Source organism: Erithacus rubecula (genome assembly GCF_903797595.1).
Source record: "Erithacus rubecula genome assembly, chromosome: 1".
NCBI classification, from domain to species: domain Eukaryota; kingdom Metazoa; phylum Chordata; class Aves; order Passeriformes; family Muscicapidae; genus Erithacus; species Erithacus rubecula.
This window is the reverse complement of record NC_136658.1, coordinates 89,360,627-89,387,964: the sequence shown is the minus strand read 5'-3', so window position 1 is coordinate 89,387,964 and position 27,338 is coordinate 89,360,627. Positions and strand designations below refer to the sequence as shown.

The 27,338-nt window shown below is 36.3% G+C and overlaps 1 protein-coding gene across 1 annotated transcript in view; it reads left to right on the top strand.

Moving 5' to 3' along the window:
- MYO16 (myosin XVI) overlaps positions 1 to 27,338 on the top strand; it is a 353,826-nt gene that overhangs the window by 234,098 nt on the left and 92,390 nt on the right. Inside the window, exons 17-23 of the mRNA XM_079322616.1 lie at positions 184 to 295; positions 3,572 to 3,689; positions 4,369 to 4,440; positions 5,056 to 5,197; positions 14,254 to 14,326; positions 21,781 to 21,933; positions 22,472 to 22,672. Of these exons, the coding sequence (XP_079178742.1) occupies positions 184 to 295; positions 3,572 to 3,689; positions 4,369 to 4,440; positions 5,056 to 5,197; positions 14,254 to 14,326; positions 21,781 to 21,933; positions 22,472 to 22,672 (871 nt within the window). The remainder of the gene's footprint in view (positions 1 to 183; positions 296 to 3,571; positions 3,690 to 4,368; positions 4,441 to 5,055; positions 5,198 to 14,253; positions 14,327 to 21,780; positions 21,934 to 22,471; positions 22,673 to 27,338) is intronic.

Genomic DNA, 27,338 nt, shown 5'->3' with positions numbered 1-27,338 from the left:
TCTTAAGCTAAAGTTTAAGAAAGAAATACAGAACATTCTGTCACTGGTACTTTTCCCTCTGAAGGCTGAGAAAAATCTGCAATAAACCTCTGGTTAGAAATGTAAAGCTGGACTTTAACTTCAAAAGTTTGATCATGCACCAGCCGTGTAAATACAAGATATGCTGTTTTTCCTTTTGTGCAGGTATCTAAGCCAGACTGTGTCAGAAGAGACAATGTTAACAGCCAACCCTCAAAACAGGGAGAAATTGACCACACTAAAACAAGCTCTAGGTGCTCTGGGGTTCAACAGCCCGGTAAGTTACATGATTTTATGCTATTTTTGGCTAAAATAATCATATTAGTTAAAAGCAGGCCATAAGTAACTCTCACAGATAACCTTTTGTGGGAAGAAGTAGTGCCTTTCTGTCTTTTTTTTGGTTTTTTTTGGCCTGTTAGTTAAGACCTTGAAACAAATACAGCACTAGTTCACTCCAGGGAAATTACTGTAATCACTTTTAATTAGACACAGAACCAACAATGTAAATCTTTTTTGTTCTTAAAGATTCACAAAACAGCTTCAAGGTATAATACTCTGAACAATTAAATTACATAGATAAAAAGAAGCAATCAAATCCCATATGACACCTCATAAAAGCCATGGACATATTTTCCTCTTCCTGATTATCTCCCCATCCTTTTTAATTTTGTGGCATGCACATATGCTAACAGCACCTGAAAAGAAGTAAATACCTATTTAGGCAAAGAAAATTAGAGCCAGGTAACTTGAAAGAGCTGATTTAATTCCCCAAAAGCAACAGGAAGATAGGCCTGCTGTTTGTTTTTAATCCTATGAAACTAATGAAGAAGATAATTTGGAAAATTAATCAAGAAGAGATTCTGGAGGACAGAAGTGTGACAGAAATCAGAAGAAATAGAAGGATGAATATAAGAACTCATGTAAACTGTGTATCCCTTCAGGGTACTACAATGCTTAACAAAATCCCAGTATTTCTTATGTGTGTATATGCTACCTAGCACACTGTAGCTGGAACATTTCTGCAAGAGAAATACATAAGCAACAGTAGTTTTAGAAGGAGGTGAGAACTTACCCTGTACAATATCATTAGAAAGAAGGGGACAAAAAGTTAATGTAACTGTAATTTAAGACATCATCAAAAATGACAGATGGGCAGAAGTTGTAATAAAAAGGAATCAAAAGCTGTCAGCAAAAAATTTGTGAATCTGCTGAAGCTGTTGGTTAGGTGGAGGATTGACTTCTATGATGGGTAGTGGTGCATCATGGAGCTGTTTGCCATTCCCTAGTTAAGGCAGTAAAAATTGTCACTTTTCAATGTAATGAAGACTAGGGTTTATTTTAATGAATGTTCATGAGGCCAAATGCAAAATTAAATGCATATGGCTGTATTTGACAATATTATTCCTTACTCTTAGTGGCTCAAGCCCTGTACTAGTAGATTTCAAGAACAAAAGGTCCAGACACTTCTGGATTTAGCCCAGTGTTCATAGTTTGGTAGATCTCTCTTGCTCTTTTATTAATGTTTCTGCTCTATTCAGGAAGGGGTTCAGCCCATAAGTAAATGATTGAATATTAAATGAATCACAATTTATAAGTCTGAGAATGCTTTATATGCAGTGTTCTTTTGAGTCTCAGACTTAATTTCACTCCGAATTCTTGAAAAGAATTACCTCTGAGAAAAGTGTCAACATCTTGAAGGCTGGTCTGTATTCAGGCAACATTAGAATAATAATTAGGGGCAAGAAAACTGTGGAAATCTCAAGTACTGCAGGCTAATCTCCTGTGTTGAATTTTAGAGGGAAATATGTAGATAAAATAAATTCCTAATGTTTCTACTCATTATTTCTGAGGTGCATGAAGTCTGTATGTATTATTCCTTGACTACCTAGCCACATTTAATGATAGAGTAGATAATCTTTTTGAAGAACTACATTAAAATTCCTTAGCAGACATTAATGATCTCCCAATGTATGTTAATGTTTATTAAAAACAATTAGTGTTTTAAAGGTGGGGGAACATGCATCTTACACAGCGAAAAAGTGTTTGAGGACCTGGAATGTCAAATATACCTGAGACTTTACCAAAATCACCAGAATCAAAAGTTATCACAGCTCACTGCCATTCAGTGCTGCACAGTCACACCCTAACCAGTTCTGAGTGAGTTAACATGCAGGAAGGAGTGTTCAGTGCTAGTGTGCCATTTCATCTTGCCTGAGATACCATCCCAAGAAGCAGAGTATAGCACCCTAGTTTGAATGCTAATTAGCATAACTTCTTTTATTTTAAGAGTTAACTTGTTCAGACTTTCTCTGCATATATTGGATTTTTTTGAATCTTCAGCTTTGGTACCGTGTAATGCTAAAATACACTGTTGCCCTATTGACATCTCTCTCATACAGTGAGAGCTTGATGTTCTTGTCTCAAAGTGTAGTTTAGAGAAGCAAACTTGCTTAAGCAGCACTGGAAGTGCTATAGTCTATCCCAGAAATACTGTAAGTTTTTCTAATTCTCTTTGATGACTGGCATATTTATCAGGGAAAGGAACGTGAAGGAAAGAAAAAAACTTGTGGAAAAAAAGGATGTATTGGCTAAGTATTTCATTAGTAGTGTATTTATAATCTTAGTCTGCAAATTCTGATAAGTGAAATCTCTCACTGTCACTTCCACAGTTTTAGCAGAATCAGGTTCTAAATGTTATTTTTTCAAAAATACTTCAAGAATTATCAATTAACTTTGCTGTACATAATGCCATGTAATGTTATAGTGGATATCAGGTTTACCATTTTAAGAAGCACCATTGTTATATAACTGACCTAAAAAACCTTTCAAAAATACACAATGCTTTCCATATTTTAGGATTTAAGTTTCATATTCCATGGAACATATTTCTTTATTTTTGAATTTAAAAATGTTTTAAATATAATTAACCAACAAAAACAACTGAAGAAAGTTAGTTTTCTTCTTGCTGTGATAAAAATGAGGCCAGGAAAATTTGCAGATAACTTTAAAGATAACTGCTTGACAATCTGAGACATCACAGAGTATGCAATCCCAGAGGGGAAGTGTGAGGTAAGGAAAGTTGCTTTTGTTTCTTTCAGACCTTAATTACAGCATTTAATACCAGGAACCCATAGAGCTAGATACTTGGTTTGTGAATTCAGGTGGCTAAGGCAAAAAAAACCTTGCTGTTCCCAGATACAGAAATTGTCTCAATGGAAATTCTCTATGGACAAGATATGTTTTTTTTTTTTTTTTTTGCAAAAGTAATGCATCCATTAAAGATATGTCAGTATTTTTATCACATTCTGAAAAAAATTCTTAACCTAGCAGTTAATGTGACTTACATTAAAACAAAAGAAATAAAAAGTAATTTTGTTGGTACATGTCCCAGCTAGGTACCAGTTTGATTTCAAATTTCCTGGTAATAGATCACATGTGAATGCTTTACAGATGCTGATGATACAAACCAACAGGATTTTTATAAAGCATTGCCTTCCACTGGTGCGTCCAACAGATCTTTTCTTTATCTTTAATCCCGAAAACAATGTGGCAGGAGGTGGAGAACCTGTTTGTGATCCTGTCGGCCGTTCTGCACCTCGGAGACATCCGCTTCAGGGCTGTGACCGACGCCGAGAGCGCCTTCGTGTGCGACCTGCAGCTGCTGGAGCGAGGTCAGTGCGGCACGGCCGGGCACGCCCAGAGCAGCACTAGCTACTGTGGGCAGGCAGCACCCACTGCACTTGGGTGTTTGATAAATTACAGATTTTTACGAAATGCCGGCACTGTAAATTAGCTAATTAAATGTCGTGTTTAATGCTGCCGTTTGCCAAAAGAAACAAGCAGTGCACTGTACATTGCACTTTGTGCTGTCTTGTTTTGAAATGCTTTTGCACTGCTTGTCAACAGCTGAACAATTTGCCTTGAATTGAATTCCTTACATTCAAAATCTATGTTTTAAAAGGGTCTCTTGTTTCTGTGCTTTGAAGTTTCCCTCATGGTCACTAATAAATCTCCTCCAATGGATACAGAATGTCAATAAGTAGCATGCCTTCACTCTAGTACCACAGAAAGTCTGACAAGCCCTGGGGGAAGCCCTGAGTAATCTTTAAAGGGGAAAGAAATCTGTAATGTAATATACAGATACATTCAAACTTCACAAAGTGCTGGTTATTGTAATCCAATTTTATGTATTTGTTAATTTTGATTACTCCTGTGACAACAGCCATTTATTTAATGTTTCTATTCTTTCACTATTAAAAAGAAAAGTCTACAGAAGAAAATCTGTTGTAAAAAATGAAATACGTAGTATAGCACAAATCAGTCTTTCTTTACATTTTCTTTTCTTTTCAGTGGCAGGAATGCTGCAGGTTTCACCAGATGAGCTTGCTTCAGCCTTAACAACTGATGTTCAGTATTTTAAAGGTAATCTTTTCCAAGATTACATTCTCATAGATCACACCTGGTGGCATTTTGAGCCTTCTGATTTAAAAAATTTAAAAGCTGTTGAATTTTTGTTTCTTATTTCTTGTTTGGCCCTGTAAACAATCCCTCAGAGAAATATGTAGGCTTATCTGCCATGCAGTAAATCAGACTGGGGAACCAAATTAGAAATGCTTTTGTAATATGGAACAAAGCAGTTTCCCACTGTGGTGCTGATGGGCCCCTGACTTGGTCAATGTTACAAAAGTGTGTCAAGGTAACAGATGAGGTATGAATAGAGAATATTAGTAAGAACTGTAATCAACAAGAGCTGGGAAAAAAAAATCTGAAAACAATATTTTCAGTAAAATATTAGTTCTGTGTAGTACTCACACACATTTCTTTTGAAAAAAGTATAAAGGCATGTATTTCCAAACTTAAAATCTTTTGAGTGTTGACAGTCTTCTCATCTTGCACTGGAGGTTTCAGAAAAAAGCCTAACACCATGTAAATGTTTGGCAAAGGAGAAGTAACTGTAGCTAAATTTACTGTAACTAAAATTACTTAAGGCACAGTTTGCAGCACGCTTTCATCTCCTTTTTCTGCTTTTTCTCTCAGGAGACACGATTGTTCGGAGGCACACTATAGAGATCGCAGATTTTTACCGGGATCTCTTGGCAAAATCTCTGTATGGTCGCTTATTTAGCTTTTTAGTCAACACAATCAACTGCTACCTTCAAAATCAAGATGAGAGTGGCAGGTAGGAGTGCCATTGGGAATTATTAGATTGTACAATACAACTGTACAAATGCAGAACTGTCAAAGAAACATGATTCCATTAAATGGTGAAATTTACTGCACACTGATAAAGTTTTAAAGAGTTTTATAATAGCATGACAGTGATGCTTGGATCGTTAAAGCACTGGCCATTCCTTCTAGTTGTTTCTGCTGTAACATATTTGCTTATTTATTTGCTTATATGGTACTTCATGTGGTAATCTGGATTGGTGGTTACAATTAAGAGACTTTTAGGACTGGACAATACAGAATGAGCTGTCTTTCAATGTGCAAAATGCTGCTTGGTCCTTTTTTAATGCAGAACACATTTGTTCTTTCTTCTCAAAACATTGACCTTAACACAGGGTATTAAAACCAGAATCTTATTCAAAGGCCTGCAAATGAATGTTTAAACTTATCTGATTTAAATGTTCTAAGAATGTTCTCTAGGTTGGCATCTTCTAAATTTGATGCTGTTGCTATCCAGTGTGGTTTCTTGGAAAAATGAATGCTAATTAATGTGCATCAGTGGAGCAGTCAAGAAACAAATTAAAGCAACAAGAAAAAAAATGAAATCTCAGTAGAATCAAAGTAACAAACTAAGACAGTAGACCTAATTAGATGATCATATGTATGTGACTTAATCAAAGTTCAGCAGCTCGTATGCTCAGCTGAGCTTCTTATGAACATGAAATACAAGTGGCTTGGAATTATTGGTAAATGGTAATCCACTAATGACAGATGTGGAACTTGTATATGTTTTGTTTTTATCATATCTCTGTGGCTGCATAGGACAAGTGTTTACGAGGTGCCCTCTTTTAGAGTTTGAGGACTTGACAATCTTATTTTTATTCCTATTCATAGACCAATTAGTCACAAATCTCTTCTGTGGGTGTAGCTAAAAGGAAAAGGTGCCATGCCTTAGTAACTCAGTTTTCTGCACCTAAAATTTATCTGTCATTATATATCCACCACCAGAGTGTCTCACTTCATGCTGAAGGCAAACAGGAGTAACATGGAACGATTTTGCTTGTCTGTTTCTGACACTAAGCTAGAGCAATATTCCAATCCATGGCCTACTTTGACATACTCTGTGTATAATAAGGGAGGGCAGTAGCATGAGGTTACAATTCTTCCTCATTTCTTCCTGGGATTTATGGAACAGAGGCTTAGCTCACTGCATGTCCATGACAGACAGCAATCCAGCTCAGGCATTTATAATTGCAGTGAGCTTTTTTTTGTGGTGATTGTTGAGAAAGAAATTTAGAATTGATATATTTAAAATCTATTTAAATTATTTGAAATAATTTTTCAGTGCTTAATTTTACAATCAATGTTTTACCTTCTTTCAGAATAGGGTGTTGTGTACTTCTGTTGTTAATATAAACCCATAATTTTTAGACATCATAGGATCTTCAAATAATGAAAGTCAAAGTTATTTGTATACTGTCTATCTTGTAATCTCCTTCTAGTGCAATCACTAGGTAGAAAAGGTGTCATCTACCTTGCGAAAATATTTCTCAGTGAAATTATTTCTACCTGTGAGGTGACTTAAAAACTGTGTGAGTCCAGCTAAAACAGGACAGCTGTTTGATGTATCAGAAATGAGAAATTGGCAATAGTCTCCTCTGGCCACATATTGTACCTATGCTGAAAAGGGGCAGTTCTTCATTTAGGGTGGTTATAGAAAGCTAACCAGCTCAGCATTAATTGGCAGTACTGACAAGATATACAAATTTTTATCAGGCCAAAACCAGCTTAATTACTTTTCCAGACTTGAAGATAAGTAGCTTATTTTAAGTGGAAATAAGGTTGATCATCCTTCACTGATATTTCAACCTCAGTTGAAGTAGCCCACATGCAGATAGTTTGTTTGTTTGTTTGTTTGTTTGTTTGTTTTGGTTTGGTTTTGGGGTTTTTTTTGGGTCCAGCCTAATTATATTGTTTAAACTGGAGGAATAAATCAAGGCATAAAATAGTTCTAGACGAAAGTTGGATTACTGCAATGAATTTGTGAGTAGTGGGTCAGATTTACTTCAAATACATCTAAGTAACCATCAGTTAGCATATATAGTTATGTCTCCAGTTTGGTGCAGTTTTAATAAACCTCTGCTGAAAGATCCACCAAAAACATTAACTTATATCACTACATAAGTCTGATACATTCCAGGCCACATTTTTGTCCCTGGTTGGAAATTGACAGAGTTACTACTTATCAGATGGGATGGAGCCTTCATCAGAAACCTGGAATAAGGTTTCTAACTCAGTTTTTTGTTCTGTTGTAAGGCAGTTTAGCTATACTTCCATCACAGTTCAGTGAGAATTTATGAAGGAATAAAATTAGATTTCCTGCCTTAGTAACTCTGAAAGAAGCATTTCTTCTTGGCATTTTTGAGGAAACTGGTTCTCCATGGTTAACTTTCATGGTGGAAATATTTGATTTGGGTCTTTAATATTGATTTATATTTACGGAGAAAAAGCTTGTGACAGGTTTCAGACAAAATAAAAGGAATGATTCTCATTAGATCTAATGATTATCATTAGAAAGGGAGATGATTCTGTGAAAAGCTACAAAGACCAAGCTCTAAAGCTATGAAATACAGAGAATAAAAAGTGTTGCCAGAATCCAGCAAATTCATTACTTTGGAATACTATTCAATAGGTATAAAGCAAGAATTTTAATGGTGTTAAGTGAGATAATACACCTTTAGATAATACACCTCCATAAAAACCTATAATCTTTGTCTAGTTTATAAATTATAACCCTACATGCTAGTTTAGACTGGTTTCAAGATCTGAAATTTGTTACTTTATTCATTCTGATATTATTTTTTAAAAATCGACTATGGAGAAATTATTTTGCCATAATTGGCCCCTAGAGTGGGATTAGAAGAAAGCTATTAACATTTCTCACAGGTGCTTATAATTATCTTTTTCTAATTATTGATATTTATCTTCACTCATCTATATAATGATTTCCTGTTCTACTGATTTTATTATTATCAAAATAGTCTCGTTGAATTTCTTCCCAAGACTTTTAACACTTCAAATTTAATCTGTTTTATTTCCATTCAGATAAGTATGCTGATTTTCAGTTTTGTAGATTCATGGTAGCCTTAATGGGGCACTTCCATTTAATTGATTGCACATTGGCAAAGTTGGATCTGGTGATCCAAATGAATAATGAAATGACTTAAGGTAATGTTTTAACAAATCCTGACTCATTCTGCAAGAGGGCTTTTTCTTTAGGGAGATTTAAGCGTGTTTGTGAATTCTTGTGAAATGTTGTTTTTAATTTCTCATTGAAAACAAGCAAATTACGTATATGTGCCTGAGAAAATCTTGATACTGTGTTCCCTGCCTGCCAGTAAGTTGAAGGTATTTTGTTTTATCAGTTAGTTAGAAAATATTTTGTCTATTTGTCGATAAGACCTGATAAAAAGCTGATAAATATTCTTTGATAAAGCCTGGCTGAACAACAGGTCCCAGAGGATCTGGGTCTAGCTGGAGGTCTCTCCCCCTCAGGGTCCATTACTGGGTCTAGTGTTGTTTACCTTACTCATGCCTGACCTGGATGAAGGGCAGATGCCTCCTCAGCAGGTCCAGTGACAGCACAAAGCTGTGAGGAGTGGCCAATAGCCCAGAGTGCTGAGCAGCCCTTCACAAGGGTGGACTGCCCAAAATTCAGCAAAGGCAGGTCCTGCAGCTGGAGAACAGCCCCTGCAGCAGCACAGGATGGGGCTGACCTGGAAATCAGCTCTGTGGAGAGGGACCTGGGAGTGCTGGTGGACAGTAAGTATCCATGGGCCAGCAGAGTGTCCTGGGGGCTGATGGTGTCCTGGGGTGCATTGCCAGCAGGCTGGGGGGATGATCCTGCCCTTGGCTCAGCCTGGTGAGGCACATCTGGAGTGTTCTGTCCAGTTCTGGGCTCCTCAGGAGAGGAGAGACATGGAGCTCATGGAGCAGGTCCAGTGGTGGGGGGGAATGATTGAGGGACAGGAGCATCTCTCTTATGAGGAAAGGCTGGGAGAGCTGGGCCTGATCAGTCTCAAGAAGGGACAGCTGAAAGGGGATCCTCATCTCTATAAAAGTCTAAAGTGAGTGTGTCAAGAGCCATGCTCTGCTCAGGGGTGCTGGGCAATATAAGAGACAATGGGCAGAAAGTGATGCACAGGAAATTCCACCTGAATATGAGGAACAACTTTTTTACTGTGTGGGTGACCATGCCCTGGAGCAGACTGCCCAGACAGGTTATGGAATCTCCTTCACTGGAGAAGTTCAAAAGCCATCTGAATGTGCTGTGTACTCTGGGATGATCCTGCTTGAGCAGGAAGGTTGGACCAGGTGACCACTGTGGGTACTTGCAACCTGACCCATTGTGAGACTCTCATGTGGCAGACAAAGCTGGCATTCAGTCATGCTTTCTGTCTGTATCACCAGGTCAGCCACAGATGCATGCTGCACAGAATATTTCTAAAGAGGTAGTTTCTGAAAGCTTTTATATGCTGACTGTATATTCATACCCATCAAATTTCCAATAGTGCCAAAGAGTAGCAGTAGGAACACTTACTTGGCAAAGGAAGGACCTCAGATGTCACATGTACAAAGTTCTTATTCCATTATCTAATTTCTAGAACAAGATACTCTGGCACAGAAATCGTCCCAGCTTCAGAAAAAAAAAAAAAATCAGGAAAAACCTCCCTTAAACATTTATCTATTACTGAACTCAGTAGAAGGGTGTTGGGAGTGCAGGAAGGAGAGAAAGAAACTTCCTGTTCAGAACCTGTACCCACAGCATAAAGAGAATTGTTTCTATATGTGGACATAGGGAAATCTTTAACACAGACAAACAATACAAAACATCTAACATAATATGGTGCGTAATATCATAATTTCAAATCTGCTAAATTCTGGATAATTTCCAGTGTGTCATTTAACAAGATAATGCCATTTTGTAAAGCCCAGAACAAATTTTACTTGAGAGATCTGAGGAACAGTATGTGCTATACAAATGAAAGAGCTGTAGATCTCGAGTCCATTGGCAAATATATTTCTTCTTTCCTTCCATAACTGTTAAGCTACTCAAAAAAAAAAGTTTGTCAGATATGGAGCTAGTATTTCTTTCTGATGTGTCCAGACAATATCTCTATATGCACCAGTCACACCTGAGTAAGGTAGGTTTTAAAAGAAGAATTACAGCTGTTGAGTAAGATGCCTGAGAGAATGGCAACGATGCCAAATGTCAGTAAAAATTTCTGATTCTTGAAAAATCTCCCTCAGAAGTTTCAGAAACTAATTTTGTTTAGTAAGTGTTTGAGATTAAGAACAACATATCCACCTGGAAGCATTCAGCCTATTCCCTTCAAGAACTGGGTTTGTGACAACAGGTATAATCTCTTCCTCTGGGATAACCAAGGGCATCTTAATTAGGATTCTGAAGGACCTCATTTGAAGGCCAGGCTATAATACTTCATCTAATCAAAGAAAAATTTCCTCATTAGTCAGTATCACCTCCAGTTTATCCAGATCAGACATAAGCCTTCCTCATTACTGGCAGAAGTTGGAGGAAGAACAAGAACTGTTGTATCTTGGGCAGATGAAAAGGAACATTAGATCACCCCCCACGACAGATTCATCTCACTGCTTTATGCTGGCAGATTGCAAAAGATAACAAAAGGAATGGATCCCATGGATTATGTAGCTAAGAGCAACCTGCAATGGAATAAAAGTGAACAAATAACATTCTGCAAGTTTGTCTGAAGCACTGGGTCAGATGCACTGTAAAAGGAGCTCTGTTCACTTTGCCAGGAATGGCAAATGGTTTGAGAGCATCCCTTGATGAATGGCAAGATATCTGCCAAGATGGTAGGTTATCAGGCAGGATGTCTTCTGCATGTGTGCTGTTTTTAGGATTGCTGGGAATTTTTATGTGGTTTCTATAAAGAAACATTATAAAATATAGTTTTTAAGTGTATGAGATGAAAAAGGTTTTTCTAGTCTATAAGGATATCATTACAGAGATGTTCTGAGGAAAAAAAAGCAAAGATGGTGACATTGTAAAATATTGTAAGCTGAAATGCTGCTCTGTGTATCATAAAAACAAAAATTACTTATAGTGAACATCTATGCTTTTTAAAAAATATTTACACCTGTGTCCTTGTATAAGAAATAAAAAAAATCTTCAATTATCAGCAATTTTTTTATTTCTACTTTCTATTCTGGGAAATATTTTCAAACTTGAAATTAAAATCTCAGTCTCCATTAAAATCCTAGTTCTTTTAGATATACTTAGCAAATATTAAATATCTGAAACATAATGAAGAAATTTGTCAGTGTTTATTAGTAAACATAAAATATGAAAATAAGGAAATCTTTCAGAACAAAAAGTGCCTTTCTCTAATATTTGTTCTTTTAGACCCTGGTGGCATGCCCTTTCATTTGTTAACATGGAATCATTCATGCTTTGTTTTGCCTTGGGAATCTCTGCTGTGATTATTTAAGGAAAGTAATTTTGCTGGAATTAATATGATTGACAGCTAGCCAGTAAAAACATATATGGACTCTCCTTCTGGCAAGAAAAACGATATGAAAAAGAGAAAGACAAGAAGAAAGATTAAAAGAACAAAGTAATTTGCAACCACAAATATATAAAGCCATGCTTTTCATTTGGATATTGTTTTGTCAGTTGCTATTCAGTTTTCAAAATCTGAGCAATAATTTAATACAGAAAATTACCATCATGGTTGAAGAGATTTTGCACATAAACAGCAATAGCACAATATGCTAGTAAAATGTTGTAGAGGATACAGAGCCTACTGCTGTTATACTTGCCCCATAGGCAAGATATTAATTATGTAAAGCCTCCAGCTCTTTTAATGTGGTGTGTGCATCTCCTAATAATACCAGACCAAAATCATCAACAGAGTTCATAAAAACACTGAGACTTCATGTTTTTTCTGTAAACAAATGCATTTCCAATATATTTGCAAGCCAGTGCATTTGTCACAAATATCACAGTTTTGGTAACAAATGTTGTTTGAGGTGGGCAGTGAGTGGCTGCTTAGGCTTTTACACTGAGTTTTGGTTCCTGTTTTGCCTGACTTTTAATGATTCATGAAGTCAGTTTGCATTGGTCTTTTCCTAATGCAAATGTTTATATATTCCTTGAGGGAAAGTAAGAGAGACTAATTTGACAAAATATCAGTCATGGACTCAACTGGGATGTAAACAATCCAGTCTCAAATTAGTAATTGAATCAGACAGAGAAGGGGTAAGCTGTTTTGTCTGTATTAAGGAGTTCTTAAAATTGTGAAATATAATGCAATATTTCAGCTGTTGTGCAATGTTACACAGCAGTTCATGTTTTGCCTTCCTATGAGGAAGGCTATGTATAAATGGAAAAAAAAAAAAAAAAAGAAAAAATAATAACAGAGTGAAAACCTATCAAGTATTCTGAAATTTCAAGCTTCTCTTTTTTTTTTCAAAAGACATAACATAATAATTCTGGATTTTCAACATTCATTCGCTGAGGTAGTTTGTTTTTTAATTTTTCTTTCTGTAAATGGACATATTTTATTGAAAACTTGTTCTGACAAGGAATGTGCACCCCCATCTCTAATCAGGAGCAGTTGTGAATGGGGCTTACATTTTAAAACCCAATTTATATTGCATTCATTGCTAGAGATGGAGGTGGTGATACAGCTTCATGCTATTTCTTGTAGAAATTCCCTCAGAGGCTAATCGACCTCCTGATAACCTCCCCTGCCCAACAAAGCCATTCTGGATGAGATTTATTATGTAACAATCTCTGTCTGACATTTACGCACACAGCCAGTCCTGTGACAATCAGTAGTGCATTGAACTAGTGAGCTTTTAAAATGAAGACAAACTTCTTGGGCATGATTTCTGAAAAAGGCTCTGCTTGCCCCTGGGCATTGTTTTTCCCAGCTTGTTTTGTAATATGCATTTTTTTAAAAATGGTCTTACTTTGTTTGTTTGCTATATAGGAATTTATTTTGAGGGCTGGATCTTTGTCTAATGACATGGTAGGGTTACAATGACTGAAATGGAACTATATAAATGTACTCCAAGAGTGGTTCACCTTTTTCTCCATTACATCTATACACTGATATGCACAGAGATTTAAACACAGAGGAAACTTGGAATATGGAGGAAAAGAAAAAAAAAAGAAGGATCTCAGAACAAGAAGCCTGAAATATTATTTGTTGTTGCAAAGCAGGCAACAGAATATCCCAAAATATTGATTTGGCTCACTGAGTGAATTTAGTTTCATCTCCAGATCAGGCTTAAAACTACTTAGTCCCAGGTACAAAGCAGTAATACCTCTGTCCTTTTCCCATTTTTTCTGTCCAAATCCTAGGTGATTGCTCTACCCTGATCCTTCCACTCTTTCCAAGTGGCCACAATAAAATCCCTTCCCTGAATGCATGCAGTGACACACAACAAACATCTACAAATCCTCTTTTATTTATGCAGAGAAGAAACATCTGCCTTCTTCAGGCCTGACCCCTGACTGTTCTTTCCCCTGGGACATGAAACCTGAGCCCAGAAATTCTACTAGGTGCTGGCACAGAGGGAGCTTGTGGTTAAGAGGTTTCTCTTGAAGTACATTCTGTGGAAGCAGTTCTGGCTACCAAAAAATATAAATGGGAAAGGATAACTGAGTGCAGCCAGGCATCTTCCCCAAAATGGTTACCCATGATGTCAGAAAATGGGTACCCATATCCTTAGAAACTGGGCTCTAGGAAGTTAAGAATTTTTCCTTCTCATACAATTTTAGTTTTTAGCGTAGCTGCTAAAGCAATCTTCAACCCTGCTTTTTTATTTCTGTTCAGTATAATAGGTTGTGAGTAGAATTTTGATTCTGTTCTGCACATGTTCTACTTGTGTATTTCATCCATGTTTTTGAAATACAGCCTGCTTTTGTCCTAGAACAGAAATACTTCTGTCAGAAACAACAGATGTATTATTCACTTGCTTGAATTCTTATTATCTGTAATATCTTTTTTTTTTCCCCAGTGACCAGGTGTTTGAAATTGGAGTATTAGATATTTTTGGATTTGAAGAATTTCAAAAGAATACTTTTGAACAGGCAAGTGTGGATGCTTTGCTGAATTTACTGTACCTGTTGTTATTTCTCTAACCAGTTTTGATCATAATAAAAAAATACATGAAGGTGAAAATTTTCTCTTAAAATATTTTTTCCCATTATACCTGTATGTTTATTACTTATATGCTGGATTTTGTACAGTTTTTTGGCTATTTAAAATAATATAGTAAATATATATTGTGATTTTGAAGAGGGGTAGTATTAGCACTGAAAGACAATCTGAGGGAAATAGTGTTGTTTGTTTTCATGCTTGTGGATTTATAATTCAGCTAGATCAGTGAGTAGAAGGACAATATCCTGAATTGGAAGAATAATCAAAAGGCCTTCAGATGCCTTGGAGAAAAAATAAAATGAAAATTCTGCATTATGCCATTACTGAGATTCACCTCTGTGTGATTTTACAACATGTGACTTTTCAAAAAATTGAATTGCATCTGTGGAAGAAAATTGAAATTTATGTCACTTAAAGCTGTAAAATCCTTTTAAATATCAAACTTTCTTTGAGATGCTCAACTGCCTTCAACATTAATCACTGGATCACCAGAGCTCTTGTGCATTATGTATTTCAGAAAGCATTAAATGACTCTGCTCAACACACCCAAAGAGATGTTTAAGTTGTTCAGTTCTTCATTCATTCAGTGATGCAGTGGAAGAAAATCAAAGCATATTAAAAAAAAAAAAATCAAAGCACAGAAAAGAATCGAGAGGGCATCAGCAGCAACAAAGGACTTGTAATTGTTTGAAATTGGGATTTTCCCCTTTGTCCCAGTCAGTCTATTGTTTTATGGCTCAGCTTCCTCTTCCCAGTGAAACAGAAGTCCTAGAGCCACATCAGTTCAGCTTGTGTAACATGTTTACATTGCTATCCATTTCCAAATGTTTGAGGCACGGTAGGGTTCATCTTGGGACTTACTGATTATTTTCTTGTGACCCTGTTCCACATATGAAACTCAAAAAGATCTGCAATTGACATCATGAAATACCATGAATTCCCTTTTCTGGGGTAAGCAATTTTCTGCTTAATAACTGCAAAGGATACTTGAAGAGAAAATACAAGATCTAAGAAAAATTAGTAAAAAGAAATTTGTTTTATTATTTCAGTGTAGCAAACATGATAATTACAAAGTCATATTTTCATTTCTATTTTATTTTTTCTAAATAAATGCATTTCAAAAGACACTTACTGTCTCTCCACCTGGACTGAATGCATTTTTTGAATAATATTAAGTAATAATCTCAGTCATTATCTCAGAATCTATTTAACAGCATTCCTGAAAAGACAAAGCAGAAGTGAGAGTTTTTTATGTGAATTCCACGATGTAATTAACATATCTGATTCCTGAAGTGGAAGGTTGTAGTATCAGTGAAGAGAAGGAGTTTGTATCTCCATGTGGTACATGCTGATCATGCAGATTTACCCAAACAGCCTGAAGTTCAAAGCTGGAGCTCTCTAGGAGTCCAGACTAGTTCAGAGTTCTGCCTGGGCTCGTTAACCCTAACAATTAAACAGTCTTGTTAGCCCAGATAGGGTCCTCAAGCAAAACATTGCATCATGTCTGCAAACACAGCCAGTGTCAAGGCCTGTGATTGCAGAATGTTAAATGTTATAACCAGACAGTAGTGGGGCCATAAAAAATGTTTTTTAAACACATTAAGATTGGTGTATTTTAAAAAGACATTAAAATAATTTTAGGGAAAACTCAATTTTTTTTTTTTTTTTCAAATTACTGTTATGATAAGGCATTCTTTGTGATATCTTTTTTCCTGCTTTCTTGGGAAAAAAATATGACTGTTTTCAATAAAAATTAAAACTTCCTGACTGCCCAAAACTGGGGACATTCAAAGTAGCTGTGCAAATCTTTCTGGTGTTTTATAGCAGACTGGTGGATAAACAATGTAATATCTTAATTAAGAGAGCAATAAGATAGTAAATCACATGTCACTTTTAATAAACTGTGTTTGAAGATGGTTCAGGCAAACAGAGATGGATAAACTGGGTAGAATAACTTGTTTACTCCAGTGTATGCTTTGGAATGATAAGGCATTTGAGTATTGAAATATTGAGTCAAATGAAGAATTGGTCTAGGAAGAACTCATGAGCAATGCAAAGGAAGACAGCTGTCAAAGGACTAGAAAAGTAAGATGCATTATGCCTACACCAAGAATCTGATAAATTCTGCAGGCAAAATGATGGGGCTGGCAGCTTGCAGAGAGAAAACTTGTATAGACCATTGTAAACAAGAAGGCATTAGAAGTTAAAAAACATTATTAAGTGTTCAGTTTTCCAGGTACTCGGTGAGACTTTATTGTATAGAGTAAGTGTGAAATGTTATAAGAGCAAAAAATGAGACATGTAATTCTAAAATAAAAGTAAATAAGTGTGTGGAATAGGCAATAGTGAGGGGAGTTTTGATTTTTGGTATGAAATTTAAAAGCTGAAAGGCAAGGAACACTGTTTTTGGAAGCCACAGTCTGAAGGAGTCATTGCCCAATAAAGACTGAAAGCTTCTGAATTACCAGGACTCAGTGAGTTACTGCTTTTATTGCTCATCAGCTGAGCTATGGTAAATGACTACAGTACACTTTTAGCTCACTCTAATAACAATTTACAATCACTTCCTAGCAGTGATCATTAGCTTGGGAACAGCATTTTCCTGGAGCAGCTGCATACCTGCTGTGCCAGAAGAGCTTTGTGTGCCACCACAGTGGAGCGTGGTCAGAAGTGAGCACAGTTTCTCTTTCCTATTCTATAGAGAAATGGCCTTCATTTTGTGGTCAATTCAGGAAATATAAGTGCTCTACCAAAAATATCAATGGCAGTTTCCAGTGCTAATTCAATGTTTTCTCAGGCTTCCCTGTTTGAGAGGGACTATATTTGTTTACAGTTTATTCCCCACTGCTTTAAATCCAGATGTCTGCTTGTCTTCTAGGAGAATTTAAAATTAGGTTAGACCTTATTTCATGGCTGCTTCACAGAACAACTTGTAATAATTCAGTCAAGGAATGCTACAGCCTTCAGAGTTATGATAGTATATTTTTGACCACAAGCTCATGACCAATGAATATAACAAGCAATAAGCAGGATGAATAGTTGCCTACACCATTTTCCCCCAGGTGTTTCTAAGAAAACTGTATTACTGCAGAAGAACCAGACCTTAGAGTAGTAAGAGGAGCTTTTCTTTCCCCAGCAGGAAGTCAGGTCTTCCTACAGAAATGGAAGTCTGTAGTTGTAGAGTCATCATAAAGAACAATAATAAATATAAATCAAAACAAAAATAAATATATTGCTCATCATAAAGAGCAATAAAGTTAAATGGACAATGCTAGTAGTGTTTTCTGTCTGATATATAATTTAAATGGGAAACTGAAGAAAGCATTTAGTTCTTGTTAAATTATGTATTTAGCTCTTGCATGGTGTTTTACGTATGTAGACCTCTTAAGTTTTGAAGTAGAAATATATTTTTCCTATATTTCCTGTATTTTTATAGGAAATATAAATGATTTATCTAAATTAGTGCTGCAGGTTATTGGAACAGTCAAGAGTCTCTTGATTCCCGTTTAACTCTGCTCCCATTAAAGCACATGCCCATTATCTGTGTGATGCAGTATAGCTCTGGGAGAGGCACAGCTTCCATGGCAGCTCTGTGCAGCACATCTCCTGCCCCAGGAGCCAGCTGGCTCTGAGAGCAGAGCATTGCCTGCCCCACTCAGGACTCCACTCAGTCACTGTGGTGGAGCAGAAGAGGCCATAGAACCCAGCTGTGTTGGAATTGTCACCCATGTTTATTATTAGGTGTGGTAGATTTTAACTTCTCAGCATGTTATTTCTATGGTTGAATCTGCTGACATTACATTTTTCTCACATTATATTTCCTAGCCAGAAAAACCATAACAGATTATTTTATATTAAATTGCATTGTCTCAGCCATTAGACTGCTTCTAGCTGTCTGAATGTAAGCTCATATTGCCTATTTTGAAGATAGATGGATATGAATAAACAAAAGTTACATGATGTAACTTTTCTACAGTCATTGCAGTCTCAGTAAATGGGAGGTCACACATATTTTTACATTTGGGCAGTCTGAAAGACCATTTCAAGATTTTTTTTTATTCAGAAGAAAACTACCTCCTTTAGTTTTGCCAGTCCAGAGCATAGATGGAGGTTCCTGTGTGCCTCTGTGGAATATGCAGCTGCTGGTGCACACTGAGCTCTGTTCATATGTAGGGACTTCATGCAGAACCTTCCACTGCAATTGTTAGTACTGGAGTATTCCTTATGCCCCAAAGGGTGATGCAAAGTGCTTACCATATTAATTCAGTCTTTAAAAAGAAATATGATGTGGTATTTTAAAGTCAGAGTTTGGCTAGCATCCATGCACAGGAAGGTTTTAACAGCCTTGTTGTGGAGCAGCAAGCACCAGGTGATCCTTGGAGCCAGGAACAAGGATGGCCATGCCCTCCCAGGGCAGCATCCCTGGGCCATGGTGGGCAGAGCCAGGGCTGGTGACAGTGCCCCTTAGCAGCCCTGACATGGCAAGCAGCCAGACAGGGCTGGGCCCTGTCACAGGCAGCTGGAGAAAGAGCTGGAAGCTGGCACTGCCATGGCATCACCTGGGGCTGGGACGAGGAGGGCATGGGGGGATAAGCTGATCAAAAGCCTATTCCTTCCCTTAGGGGCCTGGTGATCTTGTGTTTTACTTTCTTCCTCACCCAGTTCCTGAGGATCTCCCACTCTTTATGGCCTTTGTCAGGGTGTACTCTTCCTTCTTGCTCTCTGTGGTCTGCCCAGTGCACACATTTCTTTCCATTTATGCAGGGCACTATTACCTGTCCATTGTTCCAGTCAGACACTGGAAAACCAGTGTTACTTGACTTTAAAGCTGACTCATTATGTTCCTGACACTAAAATGGTTTTTAGAAAATTCTTTTACAGTAGGCATTTTGTAGCCAAAAATAAAACAATTTATCTCAAATTGAGGCTCCCAGGTCAATTTAGTTTGTGGTTAATTGGTGAAATACTGCACAACATTTAACTGACATCTTACTTTTCCACACTAGCAGCCTATTTTGTCTCATAGTACTAGGACTAGTTTGCAAGGCTAGTTTAGTTAATGTCCCATTTCTGTATTTCAGCTGCTTTAACTATTGTGTCAACCAGTGTCAATATTTAAATTTGAAACATTCATTTTTTTACCTTTTCCCAGCAGTTGTATAAAGCACTGAAATGGAGAAAGATCTGATGAGAATGTGTTGCTTTCCAGCTTTCCTGGCTGTTGTCTTGGTTCTCGTTGTGCAGAGCTGTTCTCTCTGGAGAGCAGCTTTGGAGCAGTTTGCACTTTGTGCTCCAGCTGCTTTCTGCCCTGCTCTGCAGTGCCTTGTGGCATTGTGGCAACTCTGCCAGTCTGGCTGACAATGGTGCTCATGAAGCACCCCAGTGCTGTGTGCTTCACTATAAATACACTGGCCAGTAGAATTTAAAAATTTGTTTTTTTTCTTTACCATCTAAGCACACTATGTATGAATCTTTTAACAAAATACTACTCCTTTTATTTTGCTACTTAAAACCAGTGCTGCTTATCAGATCTTTGTAAGACATGTCTAAAAAAATCTTTCCTTCCTCTGAAATTGTGAAGTTCAGTAATTTTGCTGCACTGTCAGGCTCTGAAATACTTTTCTTTTTTTAATGCATTTTAAGAGATTGGCTCATGTTAAAAACTAAGCTTGAGTTTGGAGGGATTTTGACAGTTTTTTCTTATTGTAAAATACACCTTTGTAAAGTTGAATGACTTAGTTCTCTAAATAAGTCATTTGCAAATAAAAATATATACAGCATGCATCATTTTAAGGCTTTGCCATATTCTGCAAAGTGTTAGCTTGTCTGCCTTATAAAACAATGTTAACAAGCTTCTGGAAAGATTTTGTAATTAGAATTCCTGATGTGTTCAGTAAAGAACATTTTGCCTGCCACAGAGGTAGAAAAGCTGTCTTTTCCATAAAATAAGTATATACTGGAAGTCAGTCATACATTTCTTTTGTTAATAAATAAGATAACAATCTGAATGTTTATAAATCCCATTAAAGAAATATTTGTTTTATTCGAGGATATCTTTTGTCTGCACTGTCACACATTAGTAAAGACAGTTAATAGATTTTTTTTGTAAAATGAGCTTTGTCTCATTTCTTCTTGCTGTTTTTCACACTAGTCTGTTTTATTGTATAGCAAGTACAAGTTGGTTATACTAACAGGAGGTGTTAATGGAAAATTCAGGCAACTCTTACACATTACTCGGGTTCTCTTCCTTCATCTGGACGTTTATGTAATTTTAGGATTGATCTAAATGTTTCATACCTTTTAATATGACTTGCTGATAGAATTACTTTTGCACACTTTATTCACAGAAGATATAGTTAATGACTGGCCAACACAAATATGTGAGTAGTTCAGACTGAAAAGAAAATGCATGCAGGCATTCCTTGTATCATTCCTCATATGAAGTGTTCTTACATCCTTTTAGGAGTTTCTGTTTTCTTCATTTCTTAGTCATAGTTAATGCAGCATTGGACAAGGTTTTCAAATTTTCAACTAAAATTTCCACTTGAGTATGAAAGAACAGTTAAAGCATTTATTCCACAAGGTTCTTAAATATTTACTTATTTTAGAATGTGAGCTTTGAATAAAATACAAAAGCACACAAATAAGCTGATACAATTCCCACCTGTTTTTAACTGAAAATCAGATTTCTGTAAATCTGTTTAGTTTTATATCCTGTAAGGCAATCACAGAAAATATTTTAGAAGCTTCTACACTATTTATCCCTTGAACTTTTCTATGGAACACCGTTTTCTTTCTAACTTTTCCTTAGAATGTGTATAGAATGGAGAACAGCATCTAGTAAAATGTCCCTAGGTGTTTTATATGTTTTGGTAAAACACAATGAGCTCTTCAGAGACTGCTTTAGACTTCAGTGTCATTATATGTTGAAAAAAAGTTTTGTCTCTGTTAGTACTGAACTAACTACAGACTCAGGATATTAAACAAATATGTAGGTTTTTTGTTTTTTTTCCTAAAAGCACATTGTATTTGTATAACCTTCCTGAATCTAAAATGCAGAAGAATATTAAATGTACCAATTTATATGTAGAGTTACCCTTCTTCATTCAGTGGAATTAGTGTAAATTTCCACTGTATTTGATAATGCTGATATTTGATAACTCTTATGTGGAATTCACAATGAATTGTTCAGGCAGAAAACTGTGTATTCCCAATTTAATAATTATAGATTTCCCAAGGGTCTTCCTAAATCTGTGGTCTACCAAGAGTTACCATATTATTGATTGACATTTCTTCAAATTCAATATTGGACATGCAGTAAAACCTACATCGATGAATTATCCAGCAAACGTCTAATACTCATTTTTTCTTTATTTTACAATAGCTGTGTGTCAACATGACCAATGAGAAGATACACCAGTACATCAATGAAGTGCTTTTCCTACAGGAGCAAGCAGAATGTGTACAAGATGGAGTTGCCATGGAAACTGTGTATTCTCCTGGAAACCATACTGCAGTCCTGGATTTTTTCTTTCAGGTAGATTCCAGATCCATTTTACACCACATATATTTATACACAGTCTGTCCTAGGCTAATACAAACTTTTGTTGGCGTTTTCCAGTTTTTGAATCTTCAGAGAAGGTTTTGGGTCAGAGGCCAGAGCTCAGTGGCTCCCGGAGCAGGGCAGAGGAAGATGCAGCAGGATCTCCCTGCCTGTACCAATTCATGTGCAGCATCCATGTGACTGTGCTGCTGTAGCACTGACAAGGCTCTGACAGGTTCTTCAGTGCCTAAAGCTGGTTTCTGAACAACTTTTAAGAAGCAAGTAACACAATCAGTTTCTAACAGATCATCAATGGTGACCATTTTTGGCAACTGAAATACTATTCCCTACATTTCTTGTGGAAGGACCAGCCTTGAACACCTGGCAAAATATTTTAATCTTTTTTATTTTCCTGGTTTATAAGGTGATAGATGTTTCTGTTTACTAAATTACAAGCTGTGTTTCTCTACATGGAGCAACTGAAATTTTAGCTCTCCTGTATAAAATGAGAAAAATCTATTTTTCATTTCAGAAACCATCAGGCTTTTTGTCAATGCTGGATGAAGAAAGCCAGTCTGTTTGGTCAGTGGAACAAAGTCTTTCTAAACGCATTCAGTCTTACCTGGATACATCAGATACAAATACAGTCTATTCCTCCACAAAAGATGGAAATGGTAACCTTGCCCCAAAGGATCTGGGCTCCACCTTCACTGTTATGCATTATGCTGGGAGGGTAAGTTGAATATACATGCAGTTAATGAAAAAAGTTAACAGAACAAAATTTTACATGGCTTCTACAACCCCTGGCTATAAATAGGATTTCACTGTCAAGTGATAAATTTTCAGAGGACAAATTAGAATCTCAATGCCATATAGTGTATGAAATGTGTAAATTACATCACAGCATGCAGGATATGAGGCCACCTAGTTCTGGCTCCTAAATTCTGTCTTCCTTTGTAAGCATTTAATGTAGAAAGGGGTGATTCAGATCCCTCAGCATAAATGTTTAATGCCATTTTAGTTGCCTTCACTTTGCATACAGATGTGGTTCCAGAACAGTACAGGTATCCTGCAGCTACTCTTCTATATATGTAGATACCTGGGTTACAAGCATGACTCTGGTAAAAAAATCAAAAACGACCCCCCTACTTTTCCTGTTAGTGGTCATAGCATATTTTTCTCCACAAAGACCCCAGAACATGCCAAATATCTTTCAGCATGACTGTAAAATTAGATTAATATTTTTTTTATTCCCCTGCCTGCAGTGTTGACAGGAATAGTGTAATCAGTTCTTTTAAATAGGCTTCTTACCCTTTCCTTTCCAATACTTCATTTTCACATTGTCCCCACAGCTGCATACAACTCAAGCAAGCAAGTTAGATATGTGTTTGAAGGGTTAGTTGTTTTGGTTTTTTATTTTATGTAATCTGACAGTGATATAAATAGGGACAGATCTATTTTGTGGCTCCTCGTTTGGAAATGAAGCTGATGGAAGTCCTGAGTTGTGTTTTGATGCAAGCAAATTTATTCCTGCCCAATGCTAGAAATGTGGTCATTATGGAAAGGACTATTTGAGCATTGCTTAAGTTCCTAACCCAAATACTCTGAATAACTCCCTGCAGGTTCCTCTTTCATCACAAGGCCTTTTAGTTAGAATCAAATTTTTTGCAAAGTTAAGTGGTTTGGATATCTCCACTATTGGGACTTGTCAGTAGGAATGTGGGCACACTGTGGTTAGATAGCAGTAAAACCAAGAATTTGTGAAACTTACTTGGACATCAAGTGATGGAATAAAGAGCTGACCATAAACTTCAGATATTTAAATTAATTTATAAGCCTTTTTTATACTTACTACATAAGTATTTTTTAATGTCATTCTGTTTAACGAATTTATAATAAGAGCTCAAAAAGTTCCACACCCCAAAACTTGACATGGAAGCTGCAAAAAGGCATTAAAAGTACATTTAAAGTAAATTAAAATCACAACCAGAATTATAAGCAAATTTCTTCAAAATGAAATAAATTTTTGTCTTATTTTCTGAAGAAACATTCAGAAGATTTGTTAAAACCAGTATTTCAGGTGCCTAGTTCTGAAAGTTAAACTATGAGTGGTAAAGAGGACACTTTTCATTAATGTGTATTTTAGCCTTGCATGGTTGTTTAGATTTTTGTTTTATAACATAGACACTTGGTTTGACCTTTTGCTAATAATAGTAATGACATTTAATCTAAAAGCATGAACAAATAGACAGTTCTCCAAGTAATGTAAATCTACACATTCTTTTGAAGTCAGTGGAGATCCTTTGATTTACATTGGCTGAGGAACTATTCCAGACAGGTTCTTCTTTGCATCCTTACAACAGTAAAATGCTTAGCCCTGCCAAAACAGAAAAGTCCTCTTGCAACTGCTTAACTCTCCTTACTTTAATAGTAATTGAGCTAAATCCTCACAGACACTTGCATTTTTGGTATCTTGTGGGACTGTTATCTAGCTATCATGAATTGAAATTTCCAGTGTTTCATGATATGCATTTATATAAAACTTTGATGATAGTGTGACTGCATTAATGACACAAATTGAGTTTATTCTGAGACTAGTATGTCTTCATATGTTGAGAACCTGAATATGAAAAACTCAGATTTTAAAACTGCTGATGCTATACTTTAGATTGTGCTGTTACTACATTTAGTAGCTTTTTATGGAAGCAATTGTTGATATATGCTTTATGATTTTTTTTAAAGGATGAAGCTTTTAAATATATCAGAATTTACTGGCAATCAAAAACAAGAATTTCATATATGAAATATCAATATAGTTTGACAGGTTTTGAGACCCATTTTTATAGTCTGATCTCAATTAAATGGGTCTAACAGAAGTTAAGTATAAAACAATCTTACCCTTGATTGTTGCCTTCAGACATCTCCAAATTTAAGATAAGGGGCCTTAATTTCATTATCACCACAATTTTTCACAGATTTATACTCCTTTAACTTGGTAAAGCTTCTCTTTATTTATATAACTGAAAGATGAATCAGACACAGAGGGTAGAGAAAGAATTACTAGCAAATTATGACATGAAAGTCTTCATTTCTAATGTTAATCACTGATATGCAGGTGGTGTGTCTAGGCTGGCAGTTGAAGAAGTCACACTGAATGTAGCAGGCCCTGTGTTAGAATGTGAAGGCAGACATCCTGATTTCTCTAGGTAGCAGTTGTAACTGTAATAAACTTCACAGCCAGTGTTAAAGAGCCACTCTGAGTCATTAAAAACAACCAAAACACTAATATTCTGTGTTGGCCCTGGTATGAGCCACTTATGGCTGTTGTAATTTGGGCTGCTTTTTATCAGTAGTTTTTGGATGGAGGTCAAAGTCCAAAAAAATGAATTAGGTTAATTTCTTTAGTCAAACACATGCAGTAGATATTTTAGGAAGTCAGAAGTGCAGTTGAACTGGAAAAGGCAGTTATTAGAAACACTTCCTCACAGAAAAGACCAACATTTGTGTATTTAACTGAGATTGACAGACAGCTTTTTGTGGACAAAAGTGATATATCTAGCTTTATATTCTGAGATAATTACAGCTGATATAGATGTGTCTGTGCCATTTAAAAGACCTGTAAGATGTTTGTATTTGGTGAAATTTTGCGTCAGGATACAGGTAGAAAAATTATCTTCCACTATGAAGTCTTTTTAATTGAATGTGTTAGGAAATGGCAGGCATTGCCCATTCTCCTAAGTTTCATGCTCAGCAACTTTTCCTAAGATTAAATATGCCATATTATTGATCCAAGCATAATGAGCTTTAAACTATCCCAGAAAAAGCAGTACTGGGAGAAAAAGAGAAGAGAGAATGGGTCAGAAGTAAAAGAAAGAAAGAAAGCACAATGTTGAATTGAGACAAAGAATACACAGGTGGATCGAAGTAGCATGTAAGGGGGAAAAGAAACCCAAATAATTTGGAATCCATACTTTTCTGGCTGAATCAATACTTCAAGGAATTCTGTGTGTATGATACCATTCTGAGAGACCTTGGATTTTTTTTTTATTTTTAATTTTTTTGTCTGTTTTGGAGGGGATAAAGAGGAACAATATGCACAAGTTAACTTTTACATGGAAGAAATCAGCACAAGGGTCAGATATTTTAGTTGAATCTGAGAATGAATATTGTTTTACACAAATGGGACAGAATGATCCAGTGGAAGAAAGAAAATGAATTTTGCCTCATTTCTTTTGAATTTCACTATTACTCCCGAACAAGATTAAATCTGTCTTTTTCTGCATGGGAAAGATGATGTATTGCTTGTGAACACACAAGAACACATGCTTAGCAAAGGCCACTGTCAGCATCAGTGCTTTATCATATCAAGTATTTTACTTTATCTCCTAGTTTTAATTTTACAGCTGAACAGAATCCTACAATGCCTTGACGCATCATGAGTCTTTTTTATGAGCTGTTTAATGTCTTGATATCTGAGTGCTGTAAGACAAAAAGCTTATCTGTTTTGTTCAGGCAGAAGGTAGAAGAGAATGATTTAGGGGTTTTATGACTGAAGAAAAAAATAATCCTAGTGAAAGGCTTTATCTAAAGGTTGTTTAACACATTTCTCTGAATACTTGCAGTCTGATTTCTTACAGAAAATTTCTGCTCATCTGAGGCATTGCATTGCTTCTGATGCCTGGTATGACTGTGGGTATCCTGAGGTGCTTCTCCCAGAGACTGTTTGTGGGGAAAGAGGCACACACTACACCTTGCAAGCTTGCCTTGAGGCAGCACAGTGCTTTATGGGTGCATCTGACCATCAGCTGAAACTATCCTAGGAACCTGTAATACTGAATTTCTAGGTTCATTTATAGTTACATTGTGGGCTCTCTCTTAAGGAAGGGCTTCACATGAAATATATCTTTAAACTGTCGGACATATCAATAGCCATGATTTTTGATGAATAACATTTCCATCCTTGAACTTTCTCAAGGACTCAAAGTCCTTTATTTTTTACCATTTTGTGGGTGAATTAACATATCAATAAGTAAATCAGAAATATATTGTTTTAGCACAGTGCCAAGAGACACAGCTTTATCTAATAATGGTATTTAACATACCAGTATTTGAGATAATGAGCTATTTGCCCCATTGTTCATGTGATCTGAATAATATGTTATCATAATTTAAGCTTTCTGCTGTTTAAATTAAACTTGAATTTGCAAATTAGATAAGCCTCTTGTCCCTGTTTGCCTTTCCACTGTTTTGGCTTTTCGTGCTGTAATAAACCAACCAGACCTAAAGATCAACTTCAGGGCTGTATAAACCAGTGCACATAATGCTCCTTTAAGTGCAGATCAATGTCTTTCTCAGCTACCTGCATATCAAAAATACCTCTCAGCTGTCAGCTCACCTTC